This window comes from Cololabis saira, chromosome 17 (genome assembly GCF_033807715.1).
Source record: "Cololabis saira isolate AMF1-May2022 chromosome 17, fColSai1.1, whole genome shotgun sequence".
NCBI classification, from domain to species: domain Eukaryota; kingdom Metazoa; phylum Chordata; class Actinopteri; order Beloniformes; family Belonidae; genus Cololabis; species Cololabis saira.
Window position 1 is genome coordinate 12,353,334 of NC_084603.1, and position 22,318 is coordinate 12,375,651.

At 37.9% G+C, this 22,318-nt stretch overlaps 1 protein-coding gene across 1 annotated transcript in view; it reads left to right on the forward strand.

Annotated features, from left to right (window-relative positions):
* The first annotated feature begins 8,912 nt into the window (after positions 1–8,912).
* Positions 8,913–22,318, forward strand: part of xpo1b (exportin 1 (CRM1 homolog, yeast) b) — a 49,008-nt gene continuing 35,602 nt past the window's right edge. Inside the window, exons 1-4 of the mRNA XM_061744594.1 lie at positions 8,913–9,280; positions 14,241–14,372; positions 14,508–14,609; positions 20,935–21,007. Of these exons, the coding sequence (XP_061600578.1) occupies positions 14,247–14,372; positions 14,508–14,609; positions 20,935–21,007 (301 nt within the window). The 5' untranslated portion in view covers positions 8,913–9,280; positions 14,241–14,246. The remainder of the gene's footprint in view (positions 9,281–14,240; positions 14,373–14,507; positions 14,610–20,934; positions 21,008–22,318) is intronic.

A 22,318-nucleotide genomic window follows, 5' to 3' on the forward strand; every position in this document is an offset into this window, starting at 1 on the left:
GCAAATCTCCACTTTGGCCAGAGTTTTCAGAAATTATCGTTTTTGGTGACTTTGAGCTTCTTTTGATCTATCCATCCATCCATCATCCATCCATCATCCATCCATCATCCATCCATCATCCATCCATCATTCATCCATCATCCATCCATCATTCATCCATCCATCCATCATCCATCCATCCATCCATCATCCACCTATCCATCATCCATCCATCATCCATCCATCATTCATCCATCATCCATCCATCATTCATCCATCCATCCATCATCCATCCATCCATCATCCATCCATCATTCATCCATCCAATCATCCATCCATCCATCCATCAAATCATCCATCCATCCAATCATCCATCCATCCAATCATCCATCCATCCATCCATCAAATCATCCATCCATCCAATCATCCATCCATCCAATCATCCATCCATCCATCCATCAAATCATCCATCCATCCAATCATCCATCCATCCATCCATCCATCCATCCATCCATCTATCCATCCACCCATCCATCCATCCATCAATCCATCCATCCATCCATCCATCCATCCATCCATCCATCCATCCATCCATCCATCCATCCATCCATCCATCCATCCATCCATCCATCCATCCATCTAATCATCCATCCATCCATTGTTGGAATTATTGTAGTAAGTTATAATGCTTGCTATTAACAGAACGTATGATAATTAGCTTACGCCTGTGACACACTGATAAAACAATGCTGTGTTAAGTGATTAAAAAGTGCTGCACAAGAAGTTTCCTGATTGTCAGCATAAAGCAGAAATCTGCAGAGAAGAGGAAACTTCTTGTTGCTAAACAAGAACAATCTATACCTGTCCACTGACTGCGACCACTCCTTTTCTCCCTCCCTTTAGGGGTGCAGTCAGCTCTGTAAACTAGGGTACACCCAGAGTGAATAAAAGCAAGGAAGCAGCAGAGACAAATCAGAGTTGTTGGAGATCTTACACGTCTCGACTGCTCTCCTTGCGCAAGTCATTTAACTGTTGTGTCTCTTTTTGTCTCCAGAAAGTTTTATGATACAAATGTTAAGTGTATAAACCTAACATCCATCCATCCATCCATCCATCCATCCATCCATCCATCCATCCATCCATCCATCCATCCATCCATCCATCCATCCATCATTCATCCATCCATCCATCCATCCATCCATCCATCCATCCATCCATCCATCCATCATTCATCCATCCATCCATCCATCCATCCATCCATCCATCCATCCATCCATCCATCCATCCATCAAATCATCCATCCATCCCTCATTCATCCATCCATCAAATCATCCATCCATCCATCCATCCATCCATCCATCCATCCATCCATCCATCCATTCATCCCTCATCCATCCATCCAACCATCCATCCATCCATCCAATCAATGGAATGAATGATGGATGGATAGATGGATGGATGAATGGATGACCATTGAGATGGATACTATCAATAATTCACCTGCTGCGAGAGAGAAACACAAACCTTGACATATTTAGCTTATTTCTTACATTTCTTCATCTCTATAAGCTTTTTCCATTGAAGGAGAACTGAAAGTTGAATTTTTATTTATTTTACTTGTGTTTTCTGATTCTGTATTTTAAATGTACTCACTTGACCACATGAGCTCAGCAAATAGGGTCCAGCGCTCCAAAAATAAAACCCTGATCAAACCCAAACACACTCATGTAGACATGATCTAAAACCAGGACTCCATGAATGATTAGCAAATAAATGCTTTCAAACTGAAGTAGACATGAGGAAGAAGCAATTTCCTGGTCTGAAATTGTTTTATTGAAATACATAGATATGAAATTAAAGGGGAAATACAATGAACAAAAAACAACACACATTTATTAACAACAACAATGTATTTAAAGTAAGTTGGAGACGTGACAATGTTTTAACAGCAAGCTACAAAATCAAGATTTCATTCATATTGTGTGTTTTTTTTAATTTGATTTATTTTATTTTGTACATGTAAAAGACAACAATTAAAGAGAAGATAAGAAAAAAAACAAAGCAAACAAAAAAAACAACAAAACAAAGAATTTCTTACTTTAACACTTAATATCTTAAGTTACGTGTGCAAAAAGGAGTAGGAAGAAGTGTAAACTTATTTAATCCTACCCCCATTCACTAATCATTTATTAACACGTATTTATAATAACTAACTATACTAGAATTATAGTCACACACTTACCTATACATACATACATACACATAGTTGAGTATTTCTCTTTTTTCTTGACATTTCGATTTTTTTCTCGACATTTCAACTTTTTTCTCGACATTTCAACTTTTTTCTCGACATTTCGACTTTTTTCTCATCATTTCAACTTTTTTCTCGACATTTAGACTGTTTTCTCGATATTTAGACTTTTTTCTCGACATTTCGACTATTTTCTCGAAATTCTACTTCAACATTAATCTCGACAATTCGACTTTTTTCTAGACATTTTGACTTTTTTCTCGAAATTCTACTTCAACATTTATCACAACATTTCGACTTTTTTCTCGACATTTCGAATTTTTTCTCGAAATTGTACTTCAATATTAATCACAACATTTCAACTTTTTTCTCGACATTTCGACTTTTTTCTCAACATTTTGACTTTTTTCTTGAAATTGTACTCTAACATTAATCTCGACAATTCGACTTTTTTCTCGACATTTCGACTTTTTTCTCGACATTTCAACTTTTTTCTCGAAGTGCATCGTGAAAAAAATATCTTCCTCCTCTAAAATATTATTTTTATTTTTCTCCTGCCTGGCCCTAATACTCTTCTGTACTTTTACTATGAATCAAAAATGGAAATTCCAATATTCAACGATAAATAGGGTCCAAGAATATCAACAAAAACTCTGACCTCCTGAAATGTCTGCAGGGCAGCCGGGGTCAAAGTTCATGCCAGTTTACCTGTTTACATTTTACATAAACAGCCGCAATAGGAGCATTTAAAAGCCAGTAAGGTGGTCGATATGATTATTTTTAGGGAGGAGGATTTGGTTTTATCAGAATCCACCATATATGACTCAATCACAGCGAGGATTTATCTTATCAGTGGACTATTTTGGTAGCGTGGGAGTCTGACAGGATCAAAGATTTTTAACATCAGATCCACATTTAAACTGTTTCTTTCTAAGTTTATACTCCTCACTCCTCCAGCTGGAGGAAGAGTCCTCTGGGATTTGATCAGACACCGAAGGGAACATCATTGAGATTTAAAGCAACACTGCATACATTTTTCATCTTAAAATTAGGGATGTTAAATCCTTTGACGCCTCGTTGACTTGAAGGTGATAAGAATGTGTAAGTTATGTGTGTTACATTATAAAATTGTAGAGCTGGTAGCAACCTGACACTTTATCTAAACTAGATTTTGGAAATAAGCATAGAAATCAAAGAGCAAGGTTCCTATAAGGGCAATTAGAGGGAGAAGGGGTACGAATAAATACGTTTTGCTTCTACATACCCTTTTTCAATTTTCATCAATCAATGTCATATCTGAAGGTACTTACAAATTTATTTATTTGGAGATTTTGGTTATATTATTTTTCTATTATGTGCAAATTTATTTATTTACACATTTTATAGTTTTTACTTTTATTAGGAAGCATCTTATGATTTTTAATGTGAAACTCTTTTTTTGGTGTAATATGTAAAATTACTACTCGGGGTAAAAGTGTTCTCCGTTTCCCCCAGCAGGGGGCGCTGCAGGACCGCGCCTGAGATCCAGCAGCTTAACACTGACTTTTACAGGAGATGGTGCTGTTATTTGTTTATATACTGTCTAATGCAGCGCATCGTAAACAGGTATTATCATATAGTGTTTACACATGTTTTTTTATTCTTTTCTTCCAGCAACTTTCATCATGTCATGATAAACTGAGTGCGAGTAAAGTCATTCACAGAGGATATGCTCAACCTTTTTACCTTTTTACCCTGCGAACACCGTCCAACCACTCATTTCATTCACCCAAACCCCTATCTGGGTCATTTTCTGGGGTCTCAAATGTCTGTTTTTAAAGTCATCTTATGTGTGTTACACCTGATATACCCTAAAGTGGTGAGTCTAAACATGCATTCACCACTTTATCAGGTTTTTCTTTTTAACTTTATGACACAACCTGGATTTACCTTATTTCAAAGCTGTAGGAAATGCATTGTAATTATTCAGCTGATATCTTGCCCAGAGTGTGATTAAAATATAATGCAATACTTGAGACATTTGAGAAGACCTTTATAGATAATGTGCAACTTGAAAGTCTACGGCACCCATAGTCTTGTAGTTTTATAACATCTTTTTCATTTTTCAGACAATTGCTCATTGCATGCAATTAATGTCATATCTGAAGGTATAAATACTTACAAATGTATTCAATTGGAAATGTTGTTATATTATTTTTATTTATATTATTATTATTTATTCGTATATGTGTGTATACATGTATTTATTTAATTATTTAATTTTTTGTGAATTTTGGATATAAGCATAGAAATCAAACAGCAAGGTTCCTATAAGGGCAATGAGAGGGAGAAGGGGTACGAATAAATAAGTTTTACTTCTACATACCCTTTTTCAATTTGCATCAATCAATGTCATATCTGAAGGTATAAATACTTTTCCATAAAAATTTTGGTTATATTATTTTTCTATTATGTGCAAATTTATATATGAATATATATTGCAATGATGAGCTAATACTGGTGAATATGTATATGTTGTTTGGGATTGTTCTTTTGTAAATATTGTTTACCGATCACTTTTGTGGTAATTGTTGAAATAAATTCATTCATTCATTGATAAATTTTATAGTTTTTACTTTTATTGGGACGCATCTTAGGATTTTTAATGTGAAACTATTATTTTTTGGGTGTAATATGTAAAATTACTACTACAACTAAAACTCGGGGTAAAAGTGTTCTCCGTTTCCCCCAGCAGGGGGCGCTGCAGGACCGCGCCTGAGATCCAGCAGCTTACTGTAACACTGACTTTTACAGGAGATGGTGCTGTTATTTGTTTATATACAGTTTAATGCAGTGCATCGTAAACAAGTATTATCATGCAATGTTTACACGTTTTTTTTATTCTTTTCTTGCACCAACTTTCATCATGTCACAGTAAACTGAGTGACAACAATGCTTTTTTAAAGGTCCTGGTAGTTTGTAACATGTGGCCTTTATCGTGTAATAACAGCGTGGAAAGTGTGAGCCCCTTTTTCATTTCTGCTTTTCATGCTACAAGCTTACAAGCAAAGGCAGCCAGTTCTGGCAGCGGGACAAGAGCAGTATGAGCCAGCACAACAAATTACAATTCTTTGTGTGTGTGTGTGTGGGAGAGAGAGAGCGAAAGAGAGAGAGAATGTGTGTGTGTGTGTGTGTGTGTGTGTGTGTGTGTGTGTGTGTGTGTGTGTGTGTGTGTGTGTGTGTGTGTGTGTGTGTGTGTGTGTGTGTGTGTGTGTGTGTGTGTGTGTGTGTGTTACCTCATGGAGGTCAGCCCCCTAGTGTGGTGCAATGAGAATATATGTAAATGTGGCCCAGCGTGGTCCAACCAGACAGAACAAGATTTAGCCAGCCTGTGCCTGACTAAAGTTGCTTACCGCCAAACTTCACACAAGTTTGACAGTAAATTCCAGCAGTTCAGTAACAGAAAGGCTCATTTGTTTCGGGGCTGTGACGGCAACAAAGGGAGCTGACTTTGGTTTTCTTTTCAGAATAAACTCACTCTGAATGAAGTGACGAGCATTTTCATAGATGTTTTCAGACTGACCTGCATTTTAAATGAAAAGCATCTACGGACACGCTTATGTGTTATTTTAGGGTTGGAATGGGAGTTTTTTGCACAATTTTAGTTACTGACTAAGTTTCACTGAACATTTAACTCAAAATTAAAAGGTATTCTATATATATATATATATATATATATATATATATATATATATATATATATATATATATATATATATATATATATATATATATATATATACATTTCTTTTCCCAAAGCACACTTACTTTGCATGCTTTTTGTTTTGCAGTAAAATCAAAGTCAAAACAACTTGGATGTACAGTAAATGATAAACAGCTAGAGGGAGTACGCTTATCTCGCATGCAGTACGGCTCAAAGTTGAACTTCAGGCAACTTTTGTCCCCTCGACTTGCAGGTTCCTGAAAAGTGGACCGACCTGCTCGCGTCTAGAAACGCGTCTTTTCCTGTCATGGATTCCAGAAACGCTGCAGCATGGAGGGCAAAGCGAAAGGTGTTCATGATCCCGGCCGTTAATAGGCTTTGAGATCTTGTTTGTTAATAGGACGGCTCCCATGTAGGCCAGGCGTCTCAGGTGTGAGACTGATCCAAGGACAATGACAAACCGACCAATGACATGACACGTGGGGTAAAAACGTAAGATTGGTCACGGCACACGTTGAATATTCAAGTCAAATAGACTGAACTTGAATATTTAAGTAGGTTGTCCACTTCCCACTTCTTGCACCGTGGGTATAAAAGGGTAAGATGTCGGGTCAAGAGGAATTTCTTAAGAAATTCGATTTTTGAGAGCGGATTGCATAACAAAATTTTAAACTGCAACGTAGCATTTATTTCAAAAACATAATGAGATTATGTAAAAGTCAGTATTTGATGGGACCTGCTTCAAAACCAAGCACATGGGATTAAATAAATATTTATTGTTTACAAAGGTTTAAGGTTATATTTTATTTTATGAATGAATGAATTTATTTCAGACAATTGCCACAAAAGTGATTGGGATTGTTTTTTTTGTAAATACTGTTTACCAAAGAACATATACATATTCACCAGTATCATCAGGCAATATATATTCATATCTAAATTTGTCCATAATAGAAAAATATAAACAAAATTCCACTTCAATTAACATGTAAGTATTTATACCTTCAGATATGACATTAATTGATGCAAATTGTCTGAAAAATTATTTAAAAAATGTTATAAAACTACAAGACTATGGGTGCCGAAGACTTTCAGGTTGCACATTATCTATAAAGGTATTCTCAAATGTCTCGTGTAAAAGTTGTTTTATTTTTTTTTCATTTTTTTATTTTATTTTTCTATTGTATTTATACCGGATTGCTATGACAACTACATTTCTCCTTGGGGATGAATAAAGTCACCATTTATCTATCCAAGTCAGTATTTGATGGGACCTTCCCCCGAACCAACCAAATATTTTATGTTTTACAAAAGATTATATCTTATCTTAAACTGGAAAATTATTACAGATGTTGTAAAACTACAAGACGAAGGGTGCCTATGACTTTCAAGTTGCACATTATCTATCAAGGTCTTCTCAAATGTCTCATGTATTGGATTATATTTTAATCACACTCTGGTCAAGATATCAGCTGAATAATTACAATGCATTTCCTACAGCTTTGAAATAAGGTAAATCAAGGTTGTGTCACAAAGTTGAAAAGAAAAACCTAATAAAGTGGTGAGTGCATGTTTTAGACTCAGCACTTTTAGGGTATATCAGGTGTAACATGCATAACACCGGTGTAACACCGCACGAATTGGCACAGATTACTTTGTAATACTGTGTATTTGACCCGGTCTTTGTACGTTTTGACCGTATAGAAACGTAATTCTCGTCAGTTGTGTGAAAACCGCACAAAGTTATAGAAATAAGACCTGGAAACAGGCATTGTGGCATAAAATTGTCCAATTGGTTTAATTCACCGTACGAATTGTTACAGATTACTTTTGTAATAATGTATTTGACCCGGGCTTTGTACGTTTTGACCGTATAGAAACGTAATTCTTGCCATTTTGTACCTGCTGTACTCTACTGCCCTTACAACTTGTGCTTTCTATTATTTTACCTCTTTTCTTATCATTGTATTTGTTATTCATGTTTTAATTGTGTCTTGCCGCTTTTAATATTGATGTAAAGCACTTTGAATTTACCTTGTGTTGAATTGTGCTCTACAAATAAACTTCCCTTGCCTAAGATGACTTTAAAAAAGAGAGACCCCAGAAAATGACCCAGATAGGGGTTTGGGTGAATGAAATGAGTGTTTGGACGGTGTTTGCAGGGTAAAAAGGTAAAAAGGTCGAGCATATATCCTCTGTGAATGACTTTACTCGCTTGTGCACCATCTCCACTACACACCAAATCCAGTATTTTTCCATCAAGTAGCGCGCTGTACCACGTGACCACGAGAGAGCGGGGTCACGTGGTACGCATCCTCCGTTTGACAGCGGAGCTCTTTAGTTTCCATATAAATCACACTTCTTTTTTTCTTTTTTTTTTACAAAAAAAAAATAATATTTTTTTAGTTTAATGATAATTCATTATTCGTTTTGTCCAGGAGCATTATTAACCTACTCGGGGAAAACTAAAACTCTCCTCCAGGTCATGTTCGTGTAAACCACGCCCACTCGTGGCTGGTGGAAAATTACCAGCTTTACAAGCAACAGGCAGGATGAATGGCTGGACCTGCGTGTGACAACGGCTCACGGTTCATGTTTAAAAGTACCACAGCGCTCAAATGCAGTCGAAACCGATGCGAATATGAAGCGTTTTCTTGTTGTGTGACATTAAAACACCACTTCCATCTCATTGGGGGGTATTAAAACCCGTTTTTTTGGTTTGTTTAGCCGTCATCACGACGGACAGAGTCGTGTTGAAGTCCACTCTGCTCGATCGGGGAGTCTGCCCTCTTTTTCTCTCCGGGCGGAATGGTCGGCGAATTGAAATTGATTGACAGCTCCGTCGTCCAATGAGAGGGCGAGGAGGAGATCTCCACGGAGCGGGTAGCCAATCAGGGTTTAGTGTGGCGCCGTGTGGGCGTGACCTCCAGTCCAAACTTTACGCGGCGCCACCGGCTGAAAACTAAACCGAGATGGAATCTCCCAGTCTGAACCGGTTTCAACCGGTTAGCGAGTGAGTTGCTTGAGAGAAGGAGAGGAGGCGCAGGCAGGCACACAACCCTCCATGCACGCCCGGCTGGAAAAAACCCTAAGAGTGGCGAATAATTAGTGAATCAAGGTTTACTTCGTTTCGTAAAATGTACCGGAGCGATAGATCACCGGGTTCGCCGTGATAAGTAGTTTGCAGGATCCAACAATAGTGACTCTTGCAGACATCACTCACTACACTGCTGGAGCTGGAGATAGTCAACGCTGCAATTCAATTTATTTTTTTATTTTTTTATTATCAACAGTGATATTGAACAACTAAAATATACTCTTTTTGAGTCAGAGCCTCGGACTTTTAGGTAGGTAACTGGGGGTTTGAACTGCAAAAAACCTGTCATGCTGTGATTATTAACATTTCTTGGCTTGTATACGTGTGCAGTGAATAAAATGCTTTTTTTATTTTATTATTTTTTATGTTATCTAAAAATATTACGTTGATGGTGATTTTTTTTTTTTTTTTTTTTGGAAAGAGACGCTAATTGAGAATACAATGGCATCGGTGGGAGTGGTGGGACGGACGGACGGGACCACGTGATCCGGACGGACCACGTGACCCCGTCCGGCGGACGGACCACGTGGTCCTGTCCGCTGCAAATGTGGAGTAGTCGCTGGCTAATTTTAGCAACCTTTGCGTGTGTTGTGTGTGTGTGAAGCTGGTCCCATTTTACTAATGTCAGTATAACCCCCAAAACTGGACGTATTTGAACCACATCCGGCTGTTTTTTTGAGCAGCGAATTGCACCTCACTTTGAGGATGTAAACATTATGACGTCGCCCACAGTGTATCCGGCACGTGGTTTGGTCGGACCTGGAAATGTCTGTGGTTTCTGGTGAAAAGTGCGTGATGAGTAGGAACCAGCAGGATTAATAGACGGATTGTATCAGAATTTAAATCAGAATCGGGTTTATTGGCCATGACAGGGAATTTGACTCCGGTTGTTTTGCTCAGTGTACAGTAAATAGACAAATGACAGCTCTTATTAACATATATGACATTTTTAAGGTAGACATGCTTATTGAAAGCTGCATTGTTACAGCATATGATTGTGGTTATTATTATTATTATTATTATTATTATTGCACAGTGATTGATTAAGCCCAATTATAAATATACAATAGGAGAAAAAAAATCTTGATTTACAAACAACCAATTTATTTCTTTTATGAGAATAATTTATTTACATATTATGCAAACTAATCAGAATCAGGTTTATTAGACAAGACAGGGAATTTGACTCCGGTTGTTTTCGCTCACTGTACAGTAAATAGACAAATGACAGCTCTTATTAACATATATACAATTTTTAAGGTAGACATGGTTATTGAAAGGAGCATTGTTACAGCATATGATGGTGGTTATTATTATTATTATTATTGCACAGTGATTGATTACTATGATTGATGAGAGTTCATCAGAGCAACAGCTTGGGGGAAGAAACTGTCTCTGAGTCTGGATAAATATTGTGCAGTTTTAAATCACCAATTCCAGTTTTGTTAAGTTATTTCTCATTATTTTAACTAAAATCAGTCAAAATAGTCCTTGTGGGAGTAGTGCAGTTCAAGTCTAAGTGAGTGTTTACATAAGGTTTTGCTATTCAGATCTCACACAGTCGTTAAATATAGAATAGAATAGAATAGAATAGAATAGAATAGAATAGAATAAAATAAAATAAGCTTTTACTGGTCAAGTATGAACATGCCAGACAGGGAATTGTTTTTTTTTGCTCACTGAACCCAGATTTAAATAGTTACAACCGGTAATAGACAAATGACTCTTATTTACATATATACAATTTAAAACTGAAAGGTGTGTGATGCTGGTCCCATTTACTAATGTCAATATAACCCCCAAAACTGGACGTATTTGAACCGCATCCAACTGTTTTTTTGAGCAGCGAATTGCACCTCACTTTGAGGGTGTAAACATTATGACGTCGCCCACAGTGTATCCGGCACGTGGTTTGGTGGAAACCTGGAAATGTCTGTTGGTCCTGGTGAAAACTGCGTGATGAGTAGGAACAGTCTGAATCAGGTTTATTGGCCAAGTCAGGTCAAACAAGACAGGGAATATAACTCCGGTTGTTTTTGCTCAGTGTAGAGTAAATAGACAAATGACAGCTCTTATTAACATATATACAATTTTTATTAAGGTAGACATTGTTATTGAAAGCTGCATTGTTACAGCATATGATTGTATGGTTAATTATTATTATTATTGCACAGTGATTGATAAAGCAAAATTATAAATATACAATAGAAAACAATACAGATTACTTGATTAAAAACAACCAATTTATTTCTTTTATGAGAATAATTTATTTACATATTATGCAAACTAATCAGAATCAGGTTATTAGCCAAGACAGGGAATTTGACTCTGGTTATTTCGCTCAATGTACAGTAAATAGACAAATGACAGCTATTATTAACAAATATACAATTTTAGAAAAAAGTGAAAGGTGCAGCATTATGAGGTAGACATGGTTAATGAATGGTGCATTGTTACAGCATATGATTGTGGTTATTATTGTTATTATTATTATTATTGCACAGTGATTGATTTCTCTGAGACTCTATGAGCGATGAGAGTTCATCAGAGCAACAGCTGCAGGGGAAGGAAGAAACTGTCTCTGAGTCTGGATAAATATTGTGCAGGTTTAAATCACCAATTCTGGTTTTGTTAAGTTATTTCTCATTATTTAAACTAAAATCAGTCAAAACAGTCCTTGTGGGAGTAATGCAGTTCAAGTCTAAGTGATTGTTTACATAAGGCTTTGCTGTTAAGATCTCACACAGTCGTTAAATATAGAATAGAATAATAGAATAAGCTTTATTGGCCAAGTATGAACATGCCAGACAGGGAATTTGTTTTTTTCGCTCACTGAACCCAGATTTAAATAGTTACAACTGGTAATATTACTGGTAATTACTCTTTATTAACATATATGCAATTTAAAAGTTAAAGGTGCAGCAGTATGAGGTAGACATGGTTATTGAAAGGTGCATTGTTACAGCATATTGATTGTGGTGTTTATTATTCTTATAATTATTATTGCACAGTGATTGATTTCTCTGAGACTCTATGAGTGATGAGAGTTCATCAGAGCAACAGTTTGGGGGAAGAAACTGTCTCTGAGTCTGGAGGTTTTGGCGTACAGAGCTCTGTAGAGCCGTCCAGAGGGGAGGAGTTCAAACAGACTGTGTCCTGGGTGTGAGGGGTCTGCAGAGATGCTACCTGCCCGTTTCGTGGTCCTGGACTCGTCCATGTCCTGGATAGATGGGAGGTTAGTCCTAGTTATCCTCTCTGCAGGCCTGATTGTCCGTTGCAGTCTTTGCCTGTCTAGTTCGGTGGCCGATCCGAACCAGACAGTGATGAACGTGCAGGGAACAGACTGTATTGCGAGTTCATTTTGAGTCGGCTTTGTTTGCATAAACAAATTGAGCTTGCAACTGATTTTGGCTTTTTGAATAGTTTACTCAACCATGTGTTGATTGGTGACACCGGGTACATTTAAATGGAGCATTGTATTCTGATTACAGTTGGTTTGAGTGTCCAGCCTGGATGAAAATGCTTAGTGTGAACCCCTCCTTTATGTAGGATAACCTCCTACATAACCCAGTCACATGATAAACAAATGAACCATATAAACAAATGATCTCATTACTATTACTTTGGTTCTTCTGTGCATGAATGGATTTAATCTTGTAATATATCATTGTGCAAAATGGTAGCATTGAGATCAGCCAGAAGTGTGGAGGAGAGTTATCAGTTAATATATATGATTAAAAAAACGTATTCGGTGTCTGGATGGAGGGAAGGTGAAGAATTCATATCTATTCAAGACAGTATACTTAAAACTAAAGCAAGCGGGTGGTGAGTGCACCATTGAACAAGTGACAAATGGATGTAAAACACTGAAGTTGGCTGATTATAAAACTAAATCCCATAATGATAAAAACAAATATTAGCATTATTATCAAAATTGATGAGCACACCTTCACCTTCATCCATACAATTCTGGTGGTGGTGGGAGGAAGGATGGATGCTCCCTGGTAACGTACCACCACCATAAACGACCGCTTGTTGCACCTGTTGTGAAGTTATATTGTTCCTGCATCAACCGAATAGCAACTATCAGGATTTAAAAAAAAAAAAACAATAGAACTTAATGTACACGTCTCAAACCTAATCCAACTGATTATTTGTAAACAGAATATATGATGAGGGGACGGTTTGTGTAAACGTTCATCAGGAATCATTGAGACCCCGCTTACACGTAGCAAAAAAGGTGGTGTTTTCATGCGTTTTGGACGTTCTTTTACACGAAAACAAAGCTCAGAGTAACCAAAAACCATCATTTCTGAAAAAACTCCGGCCAAAGTGGAGATTTGCAAAAACTCCGTCTTCACATTTGCTTGTAAACAGAGAGAAACGGACATTTAGGCTTCAGAACGTCACATTATGCGACAGAAACATCACCAGTGTCATGGGTGCGACCTGTGATTACAATTTGTTTGGCCACCGTCAATATTTTCTTGTATTTTACCTGTTTTATATTCTAAAGTCACACTTAGAAGTAACTCCACTTCTGTCACTCCAAACGAAAGATTCCCATCCCATCTTGGAAGTAACTGGAAGTTACTCGTGTCATTTGTTGACGTTTTTTATCCAGGATTCTGATTGGCTACTAGCATGACTTTATGCTTCTCGTTACATTGCCCCCTGTGGGTTTGGCTGCTCATAGCACCTTAACAGCGTATGTATGCGTTTTCGTGTAAATTATGGCATTTTTCAAAACCTGGAAGGGGAAATATCCTTTTTTGTAAATACCCAGCTCTGTGTAAACGTGGCCTCAGTCTGAATAAACTCAGTAGGTGTGTCAAGATGTGGATGCAAACGGGTTAACTGGGGTTTGTCTGCTTTATCACAGCGAAGTCAGCCACTCAGATAATTGAATTAATTTGTTTTTGCTCTAACCCCCACTAGCGAGACCTGAGCCGTGGGGGAAAACTGAGTGCCATGACTAAAGCACACTAGAAGAAGTGATTGAGCTTTATTTCCTTCGATTTATTTACTTAACATGAAAGGCATGTGACCCCCACGGGCGTCTCAAAATGACAGTTCCTCGGTGGGTCTATGGGATGTTTGTGAAACGGACAGCTGTTTACACTTGTTTCCTAGCACACACTTCACATGACTTTCCCTGTTTAATTTGCTCTTTGCACTTGTGACCCCTCCCTCTGCTGTCCTTGTTGCAGAACTCTATGCCAGCAATTATGACAATGTTAGCAGACCATGCAGCACAGCAGCTGCTGGACTTCAACCAGAAATTGGATATCAACCTGCTGGATAATGTGGTGAACTGTCTATATCACGGAGTGGGACCTCAGGTACGTCGTGACTTTTGTGTCCCGCTTTGACTCAAGACTTGACCTAGAAAGTTTCACAGCTTCTCACTCACATTCTCATATAAATGTAAGCCATGTACCATTCTTTCTTAAGTGTTTTTCATATTTGCATTGCAGCAAAGAATGGCACAAGAGGTGTTGACCCACTTAAAAGAGCACCCAGATGCCTGGACGAGAGTGGACACCATCCTCGAGTTCTCTCAGAACATGAACACCAAAGTAAGCTTGTCCGAATCCAGCAAACACTAACAGAGAAACACTTACTTGTGCTTTGAGGAAGAGGTCTTTTTAGATAATGCATACAACTTATTAAATATGAATTTATTTTATGGCACAGTGGTTTGCTTTTTACCATGCTTTTACTTTCCCAAAAGATGCTTTAAGATGGACTTTTCCCACTAATGCAAAAGCATCTTTTGAGTTGTACATATTTTGGACATGCATGTCTCACGGTCTAATACACTAACGTTTGTGCTGTACACAACAACTTCTCCAGCTGGTAAAATAAAACTCTTTTGGCACTGATCCAGCCAAACAAAAATAAAACTCCCCTCGTCCTCGTAGGGTTTTCATACAGCCTAAATACCATATTGGGCTTGTAAAAATCTGGCATGCTGGCTCCGGAGGGGAGTGAGCTTCATCGAGTTTCCCCTCTTCCCTAATCATTCTGAAAATTTGAGCATCATTCAACAAGTGGTAATACAGAAATTCTGACGTCTAATCGTACCTCAGAACAACGTGCATCCTTTCCGTGCCTCAGTATCCAGGCCTTTCCCACTGCTTGGTACCGCCTCACCGTTGCATGACGAAGTGCTTTTTTTTGTATGTCCAAATCTGTTACATGGTAGCTGGTATCTGTTTTCTTTGTTGGTGTACCAAACAAGCTGAGGTGGCACTAAACAGCTAACAACAAAGGAAGTACATTGCTTAAGTTTGAGATCAACACTATTCCACAGCTGGACCCCTTTAAAAGAAATACATCTTCTTTTATCGCTTTTGGTAACAAAAATCTGCATCCATCTCTTAACTCGAATTCTCAGATGCTGTGAAGTCTCTAAACTTCAGAATATGAGAATTTAAAAATGGTGGATTAGTATGATCATAATATCCCTCTTTATTTATGATGCATATAGCTCATTCTTGTAGTAAAACAATTTTATTATTTTTTTTAGTTATGGTTTAGATATATTAAATTGAGACTATCCTCCGTTTTGCTTGAAACCCCCCCCCCCCAAACGAAACAAACAAACACACACATATATCTCTATGATAAAATGTCAAAAATGAAACTCCCAGACATAAAGTGAGGTAATGTATGACTTTGAAATCAAAAGTGGTTAAAAAAAGGATGAAGGGCAACCTTGTTGATCTTTGCAGAAACAAATCCATAAAAGATTGGCATTTACTTGGAGAGGATTTGCCCTTTTAAGTATGTCATCAAGGTCAGCGGCCTTTTACCTTGTAGTTTCCTCCCGTATAAACAGGTACAGTTCTGCCGTCATTTCCTGACATCCTCTCACACAAACGGGAAGAGCGTCCCATAATTTCAGCTCTGTTTATGTGTATTTGTTAACATTAAGACCAGATTATATAATTTTTTTTGTTATTAAACATTTTATTAAAGAAATAAAGTCAATTATACAAGATTCACATCATTACAGTATCAATCAGGTATTTTTTTTGTCATAAAAAAAGGAGCAGAAAAAAGAGGTGGAGTAGAAAATCAATCAATCAATGAATAAATAAAAGAAATCATCAACCAAAATCCGATGTAGAGTCAATCCGAAACTAATACCGAAGAAATCAAAAAGAAGATGCCTTTGGAAGGGGATAGCAAAAAAGGGATTTTCACTTTCGTCCCTCGAACATTCTGAGAAGTCACCTTAAAATACTAAATACCCCCCTCCAGAAATAAAATAAAAAAAAAAAAATATATAATTCTTTGGTACACCATCAGCACAAGTTGACAACAATAGTTATAGAACCAATATATTTACATCATGTAAACTCTTTGACCTTCATATATATCTGTAAACAAAACCTTTGGTTGATAACTGTATTGATAATAATAAAACAAAATATAATTGTAAAACAGTAAAATATTGCATCCAAGTATAACTCTTATGAGAAGAAAAAATGAAAGAAAGTTAAGAAAAATAGCAAACAAACAGATGAACAGAACTATCTGAGTGGAGTTAGGAACTGGGGTTTGTTTTAATTATGCATCATTCAATAATACATTTAGATGTTGTGATAAAGCTCATCCAGTTTTCTCAGAGACTATCAAACTGGTTTTGTTCCTGTCTTTAAAAAAAAATTAGCTTCTCCATTTTAAAGATATCTTGAACAACCTCAATCCAATCTTCAACTAGATTATACAATTTTTGTAATAGTGGAATGTAAACATCACCTCTGGTAGAGCAAACTGAGGGTGAACTCCCGGTTCAGCTGGGGAACGATCCCCTGACGTTCATAGTCCCGATCCATTAAAAGATTCTGGGCTGAATCAACAAAAGCTCAATATGACATTTAAAGCACTGATGCCTGATCCTGTATCCTGTTTTGAAGCACAGGATATTGACAACTTCCTCAAAGTAACTGTAATGTTTACCCCTTTATTTTTTTATTTCCTGAAGATGTCTGTGAACGCAAGCTTTTAATTTACTAATGTCTGAGTTGATGTGTTGACAGTACTTCTTCTAGGTCTAAATTTGTAGTTTGCAAAATGAATAGACGCTTTAGACGGAAAAGAGGAAACAAAAGGTAAACACCTCAAGTTCTGCATATATCTTCATATATTTAGTTTAAAAAGTGCATTAGTGTAAAGCACTGTGGACATTTGGCTTTTTGTTAGCAGTTATAGTAATTCTGATCATATGAAAATGTGATACATTCAAGTTGTGACTATTTGATATTAATCACAATGTTCCATTATGTTTATGGCTTGTAATAGGAAGAAAAGGGGTGTGTCATCGTGTGCATCTTGACACAGCTAGGCTTTGGCGGCAGGCCTCCACAAGGTCTACCCTTTTTAAATTCCCTTTGACTGAATTCTGTTCATCCGTTTCTATTGCATCTGTTTCACTGGACAGAAGGAGGTTGCAGGTCGCAGTCAGTCGGATCCGTTTTGTAGAGACGTAATTCTCAGGACTCGGTTTCAGCTGTAGGGATCACGGTTCCCGGCACCTTTCTCTCATGTACAGTGCATCCTTTCCCTCCTCTCCCTTACGCCCCCTCCAAGTTAAGTCAGGACTACCCTTAAGAAATGTCCCGACACCTAAAACCTTCCAAAACATTTGGCATTTTTCACCCCTTGTGGTGCTTAATGCAGCTAGTCAGCTAAAGGTGACATTTATAATAAATTAAATAAAACGTTTGCAGCATTCCAGTCGACACCTGTGGTACTGTCAGTGTGCATGTGACACGTTTCCATCTTTAATCCTCCAGCATCCATCGTCTCTGGCTCCGTTAATCCTGCTTTAATAACCTTCCCATACTACAGGTCATCCTTTCTTCTTTTCTTTTTTTAACCATTGTTCTGTTGCATTGATGATCCCTACAGTTGAAACGCTCAGCCGCAGTTAAAGTGACACTAGATCAATGATGAACTTTTTAATTTTTTTTAAATTTTATTTCTTCGTGCTTCATGATTTAAGTAAACGAATGAAAGTCAACTCTGTGGTTGGTCTTGCTGTTCCTTATCAAACACCAGTTAAAGGGAGCTGGTTTGGGTTTCTTATCTTAGAAATAAACTACAGACTGCCAGCTCAGAACACTGGGATGTATGGAAGCCCATCTCCGCCAGTAAAAGAAAAAAAAAATAATAACTTGGCCTTAAAAATAAAAATATCCTCACGGTAAGTGATAATTATGACATAGAAAGTCGAAATTATGAGATAGAAAGTTATAATTATGAGATAGAAAGTCGAAATTATTAGATATATTTATGAGATAGAAAGTCGAAATTATGAGAAAAAAGTCATAATTATGAGATAGAAAGTTGAAATTATGAGATAGAAAGTCGAAATTATGAGATTAAAAAGTCGAAATGACGAGAAAGTCATAATTATGAGATAGAAAGTCGAAATTATTAGATTTATATTTATGAGATAGAAAGTCGAAATTATGAGAGTCATAATTATGAGATAGAAAGTCGAAATTATGAGAAAAAAATTCAAAATTATGAGATAGAAAGTCGAAATTATGAGATAAAAAGTCGAAATGACGAGAAAGTCATAATTATGAGATAGAAAGTCGAAATTATGAGATAGAAAGTTATAATTATGAGATAGAAAGTCGAAATTATGAGATAAAAATGTGAAATTATGAAATAGAAAGTCGAAATTATTAGATATATTTATGAGATAGAAAGTCGAAATTATGAGAGTCATTTTTTATTTTTAGGGCTAAGTTTTCATATTTTTTTCTTGTACTGGCGGAAATGGGCTTCCATAGAGATGGGTATCGACAACAATTTATCATTGTTTTGGCTGGTGGGTGGAGGGGGGGTTGCTACAGTCTTCTGTGTTAGCATCCCTGCTGCTTACACAGTGTTAAACATTTAAAAAGAATAATGATCTTATAATGTTGCTCAGACAAGGGCGCCACGCTACAATAAATGCTTTGTCTCAATGTGCAAACCTGTTTTTGTGTGTATGTGTGTGTCCCCGACCCCCCAAATACAGGCTTATGCTTAACTGTTTCACCACTGCTTTTAAACTTTAAAGCAATAGTAAGAAGCTTTTTTTGTCCCCCGATATTAACGTGTCAGTTTCATTTTCATTTGTATGAATATTTGTATATTTCTAGCGAGCGTCATCTATCTCATACAGTCACTCATCTGTACTATCAGCAAAGACCACCCAAAGTCCTTCTGGACACCCGTCAAAGTCGTTTCTGGTGAAAAGCTTGTATCTTTTTACGGCGCTGTGTCACACATCAACGATACGCAGCGGTGGCTCTAATACAGCTTTTACACTAGTACCTACTCAGCGCGACTCCACTCGCCTCCACTCGCCTTGTCCTCATTTGTTTTTAGACACCCAGATGAGAAGTAGGAGGTTGGAGCGAAGCTGCTGTGACGTATTTGATTGTGTGATTAAAACGGAGAAGACAACAACACTAAATATGTAGAACCTGGAGGAGATGATTTATGTGCTGCTTGGTCTGTGACTTATGTTCGATATCAAGTTAAAAAATGAGAGTGAAAGAAGCTTCAAGCGGCAACGCTTTTTAAAAAATTTTTGTTTGTCTTGGATGCTGAAAAGTCACCTGGGAGCCACGAGCAGCTATGAAGTGACAGAGCTCCTGGTGGATCTGGTCATTCCTTATTGCCCGTCTAGATCCCTTTTTAATTCTCTCCTCAGCCACCAGGTTTATGAACATCTGCACCTCAGAGTTGGATCACCAAACAGACTTCTGCTGCCGTTGCTGCTGGAATAAAATGAAGAAGCCGCAAGCCGCTCTTGCGCTGATTCCCGCTTCCTGACTCAGATGTCTGACGGCCCCCCGACCAATCGGTGGCCTGTAGTGTGATGACATCACAGCCCGACTCAGCCGCTTAGAACCTCGGCAGAACAGATACAGAAAAAGTATCAACTCGGCACGCCTCCACCCGCCTCGACACCTAGTGGAGAAGCGCAAAACCGGGGCGAGTCGAGTCGCGCTGAGTAGGTACTAGTGGAAAAGCGCCAATAGAGGATTCTGGTTCTGCAAATGCTGACCCTGCAAAATCCACAGTTTTTGCAAAACCTTTAGGTTGCAATCTGAAGCTGTGTTGTAATTTTTGAGACTTGAGAGGGCATCGTAGCGTTTCACTTGGAGGAAATTGTCCACTGTGGACTGGGGTCATATCTCAACAGTTGTGGGAGTCTTTAAATGAAGACGGTGCATCACTCACTCTGAAATAGACCCATACACGTCTGCGTGTTTGTGTACGTGATGCTGGAAGGTGTCAGGACCACAGAGCTTATTTACAGGAAATGCAAAGTATTAGGCTATATGTCACTGCATCGTCACATAGCAAGTAAAGCAAACATTTGAACAGGTCATTATGGTGCATTATGGGTGTTTAACATTCAAACAAGAGTCAGATTTTATTTTGAAAACTTCAAGCTGTTCTTCCGATCCTCTTGTAACGTTAAAAACCCGTTCTCGATCCCCAGCCCTGTGTGTTTTGTGCTGCTGGTCTTGAAAGAACATTTAACCTAAATGTTGTGTGAGACTAACCTGTAGCAGCTGCTGTGGGTTTCCGGGTCCCTTGAGCTGACTGGTGTGATGCTGGGAGAAACAGCAAGACTTCTGCAGGGCTCCGGCTTAACCATGCTTCTAGAAAACAAAAACAAAGTAAACTACAAGTGAATGTCGTGCATATTATAAAATTTGCATGAAAGCTGAGGTTCGGTCCAATCTAATTTAGAATTAGAACTTACTACTGGCTGGTCCACTTCATACTGTTATTGGTTTGTATTAATGATACACAGTGTTTGTTGCAGCATGTGGTGATGGCTCTGTCCTAACGCTGTTCCCTCCTTACATGTTACAGTACTATGCTCTTCAAATACTGGAAACGGTTATCAAAACAAGATGGAAGATTCTTCCCAGGAATCAATGTGAAGGTAAAGGTTTATTTTGTTAAATAATTCGCAAATAACTTATTCAGTATACGTCCGAGGCGGTTATTTTTTTTTTTCAAGCGTTGTGACGCGCCGTTGCCAGGCTGGAGAGTGTTCCTCCCCTAAACATGCTGGGAGGTTTTCTGCTCGACTGGCTCGCACTGGCTGCTGCAAGGAGGTCGGACTCTGCACTTCAGCAGCCAGTACAGAGAGGAATCAGCCGAAACACGCTAGCACAGATCATTCTATTTATTTTAGTGACTTGCAAGCAGCGTGACAAAGCAGAGGGAGTGTTGCTGCTCTTCTTTGAGATGCATTACATGCTAAACTTTTCCTGGATTATCTCTGTGATCCCGGTGGTTTCTGTTTGTAGAACCATTCTGGTTTTTACCTTGAGGCCATTTGGATTTTATCCCTGCCACACTGCCCTTTTGTTTTTATCTACCAGTAAATGCTGCAAAAAATCTGTAATGTACTAATCTGGCGCATGGAATTGCAATGTTTATTGACGATCTCAGGGTGCTTTCACACCTACAGGCTTTAGTGCTCTTAAAATAAGCTTGATTTTGCCTTCATGCGTGGCGCAGGTTCCCCAGAGTGGACCCAAACATCTGAATCAAGACCTCCCAAACCAAAAACAGGTGGTCTTGTTCCAGATCAGATGGTGAACTCTGAGTAATTCAGAATGAAACTATTTTCCTTTGAGTTTACATGGAAATAGTAATTCTGAATTGAGGTTTACATGGAAAACACGTTTGATCGGCTTTATCCAATTCCACTTAAGGTCTGGGGGTTGGGAAGAGTTCTGATTGGATAGGGGGGCGGACCGGAAGTTACGTCTACCGGAAGAAAAACAAACTTAGCCGCTACAACTTTGAAAAGCTCAAAATTTGTACGTTTCCTGCCATCTGTTCTTTTAATTATTTCCAGGTCCTCCAAGCTATTTATTAAATAAATGGTCTCTGCTCTTGACCACCGTTTACTGCGTGCTGCCATCTTGAAACTTTGTTTGGAAAACAAGCCCAGCGCAGAATATAAGCGTCATGGCGACAGACTGGCGAGGGAACGAGCAGCGCAGAAAGACCGGAATGAATTTAAAGCGGAATGAGTGTATACATGAATTATTCTATTCGGATTTTAAATCGGAATAAACCAGCCACTTACTTCGGAATTAAGTTTAATTCGGAATGGCCATTTTCAGTCGGAATTAGGTGTTTACATGGTAATTTTTACTCATTTTAAAACGGATTTAATTTTAATTCTGAATTAAAGAGGAATTAAACTTCCCATGTAAACGCACTGATTCTGGTCTTC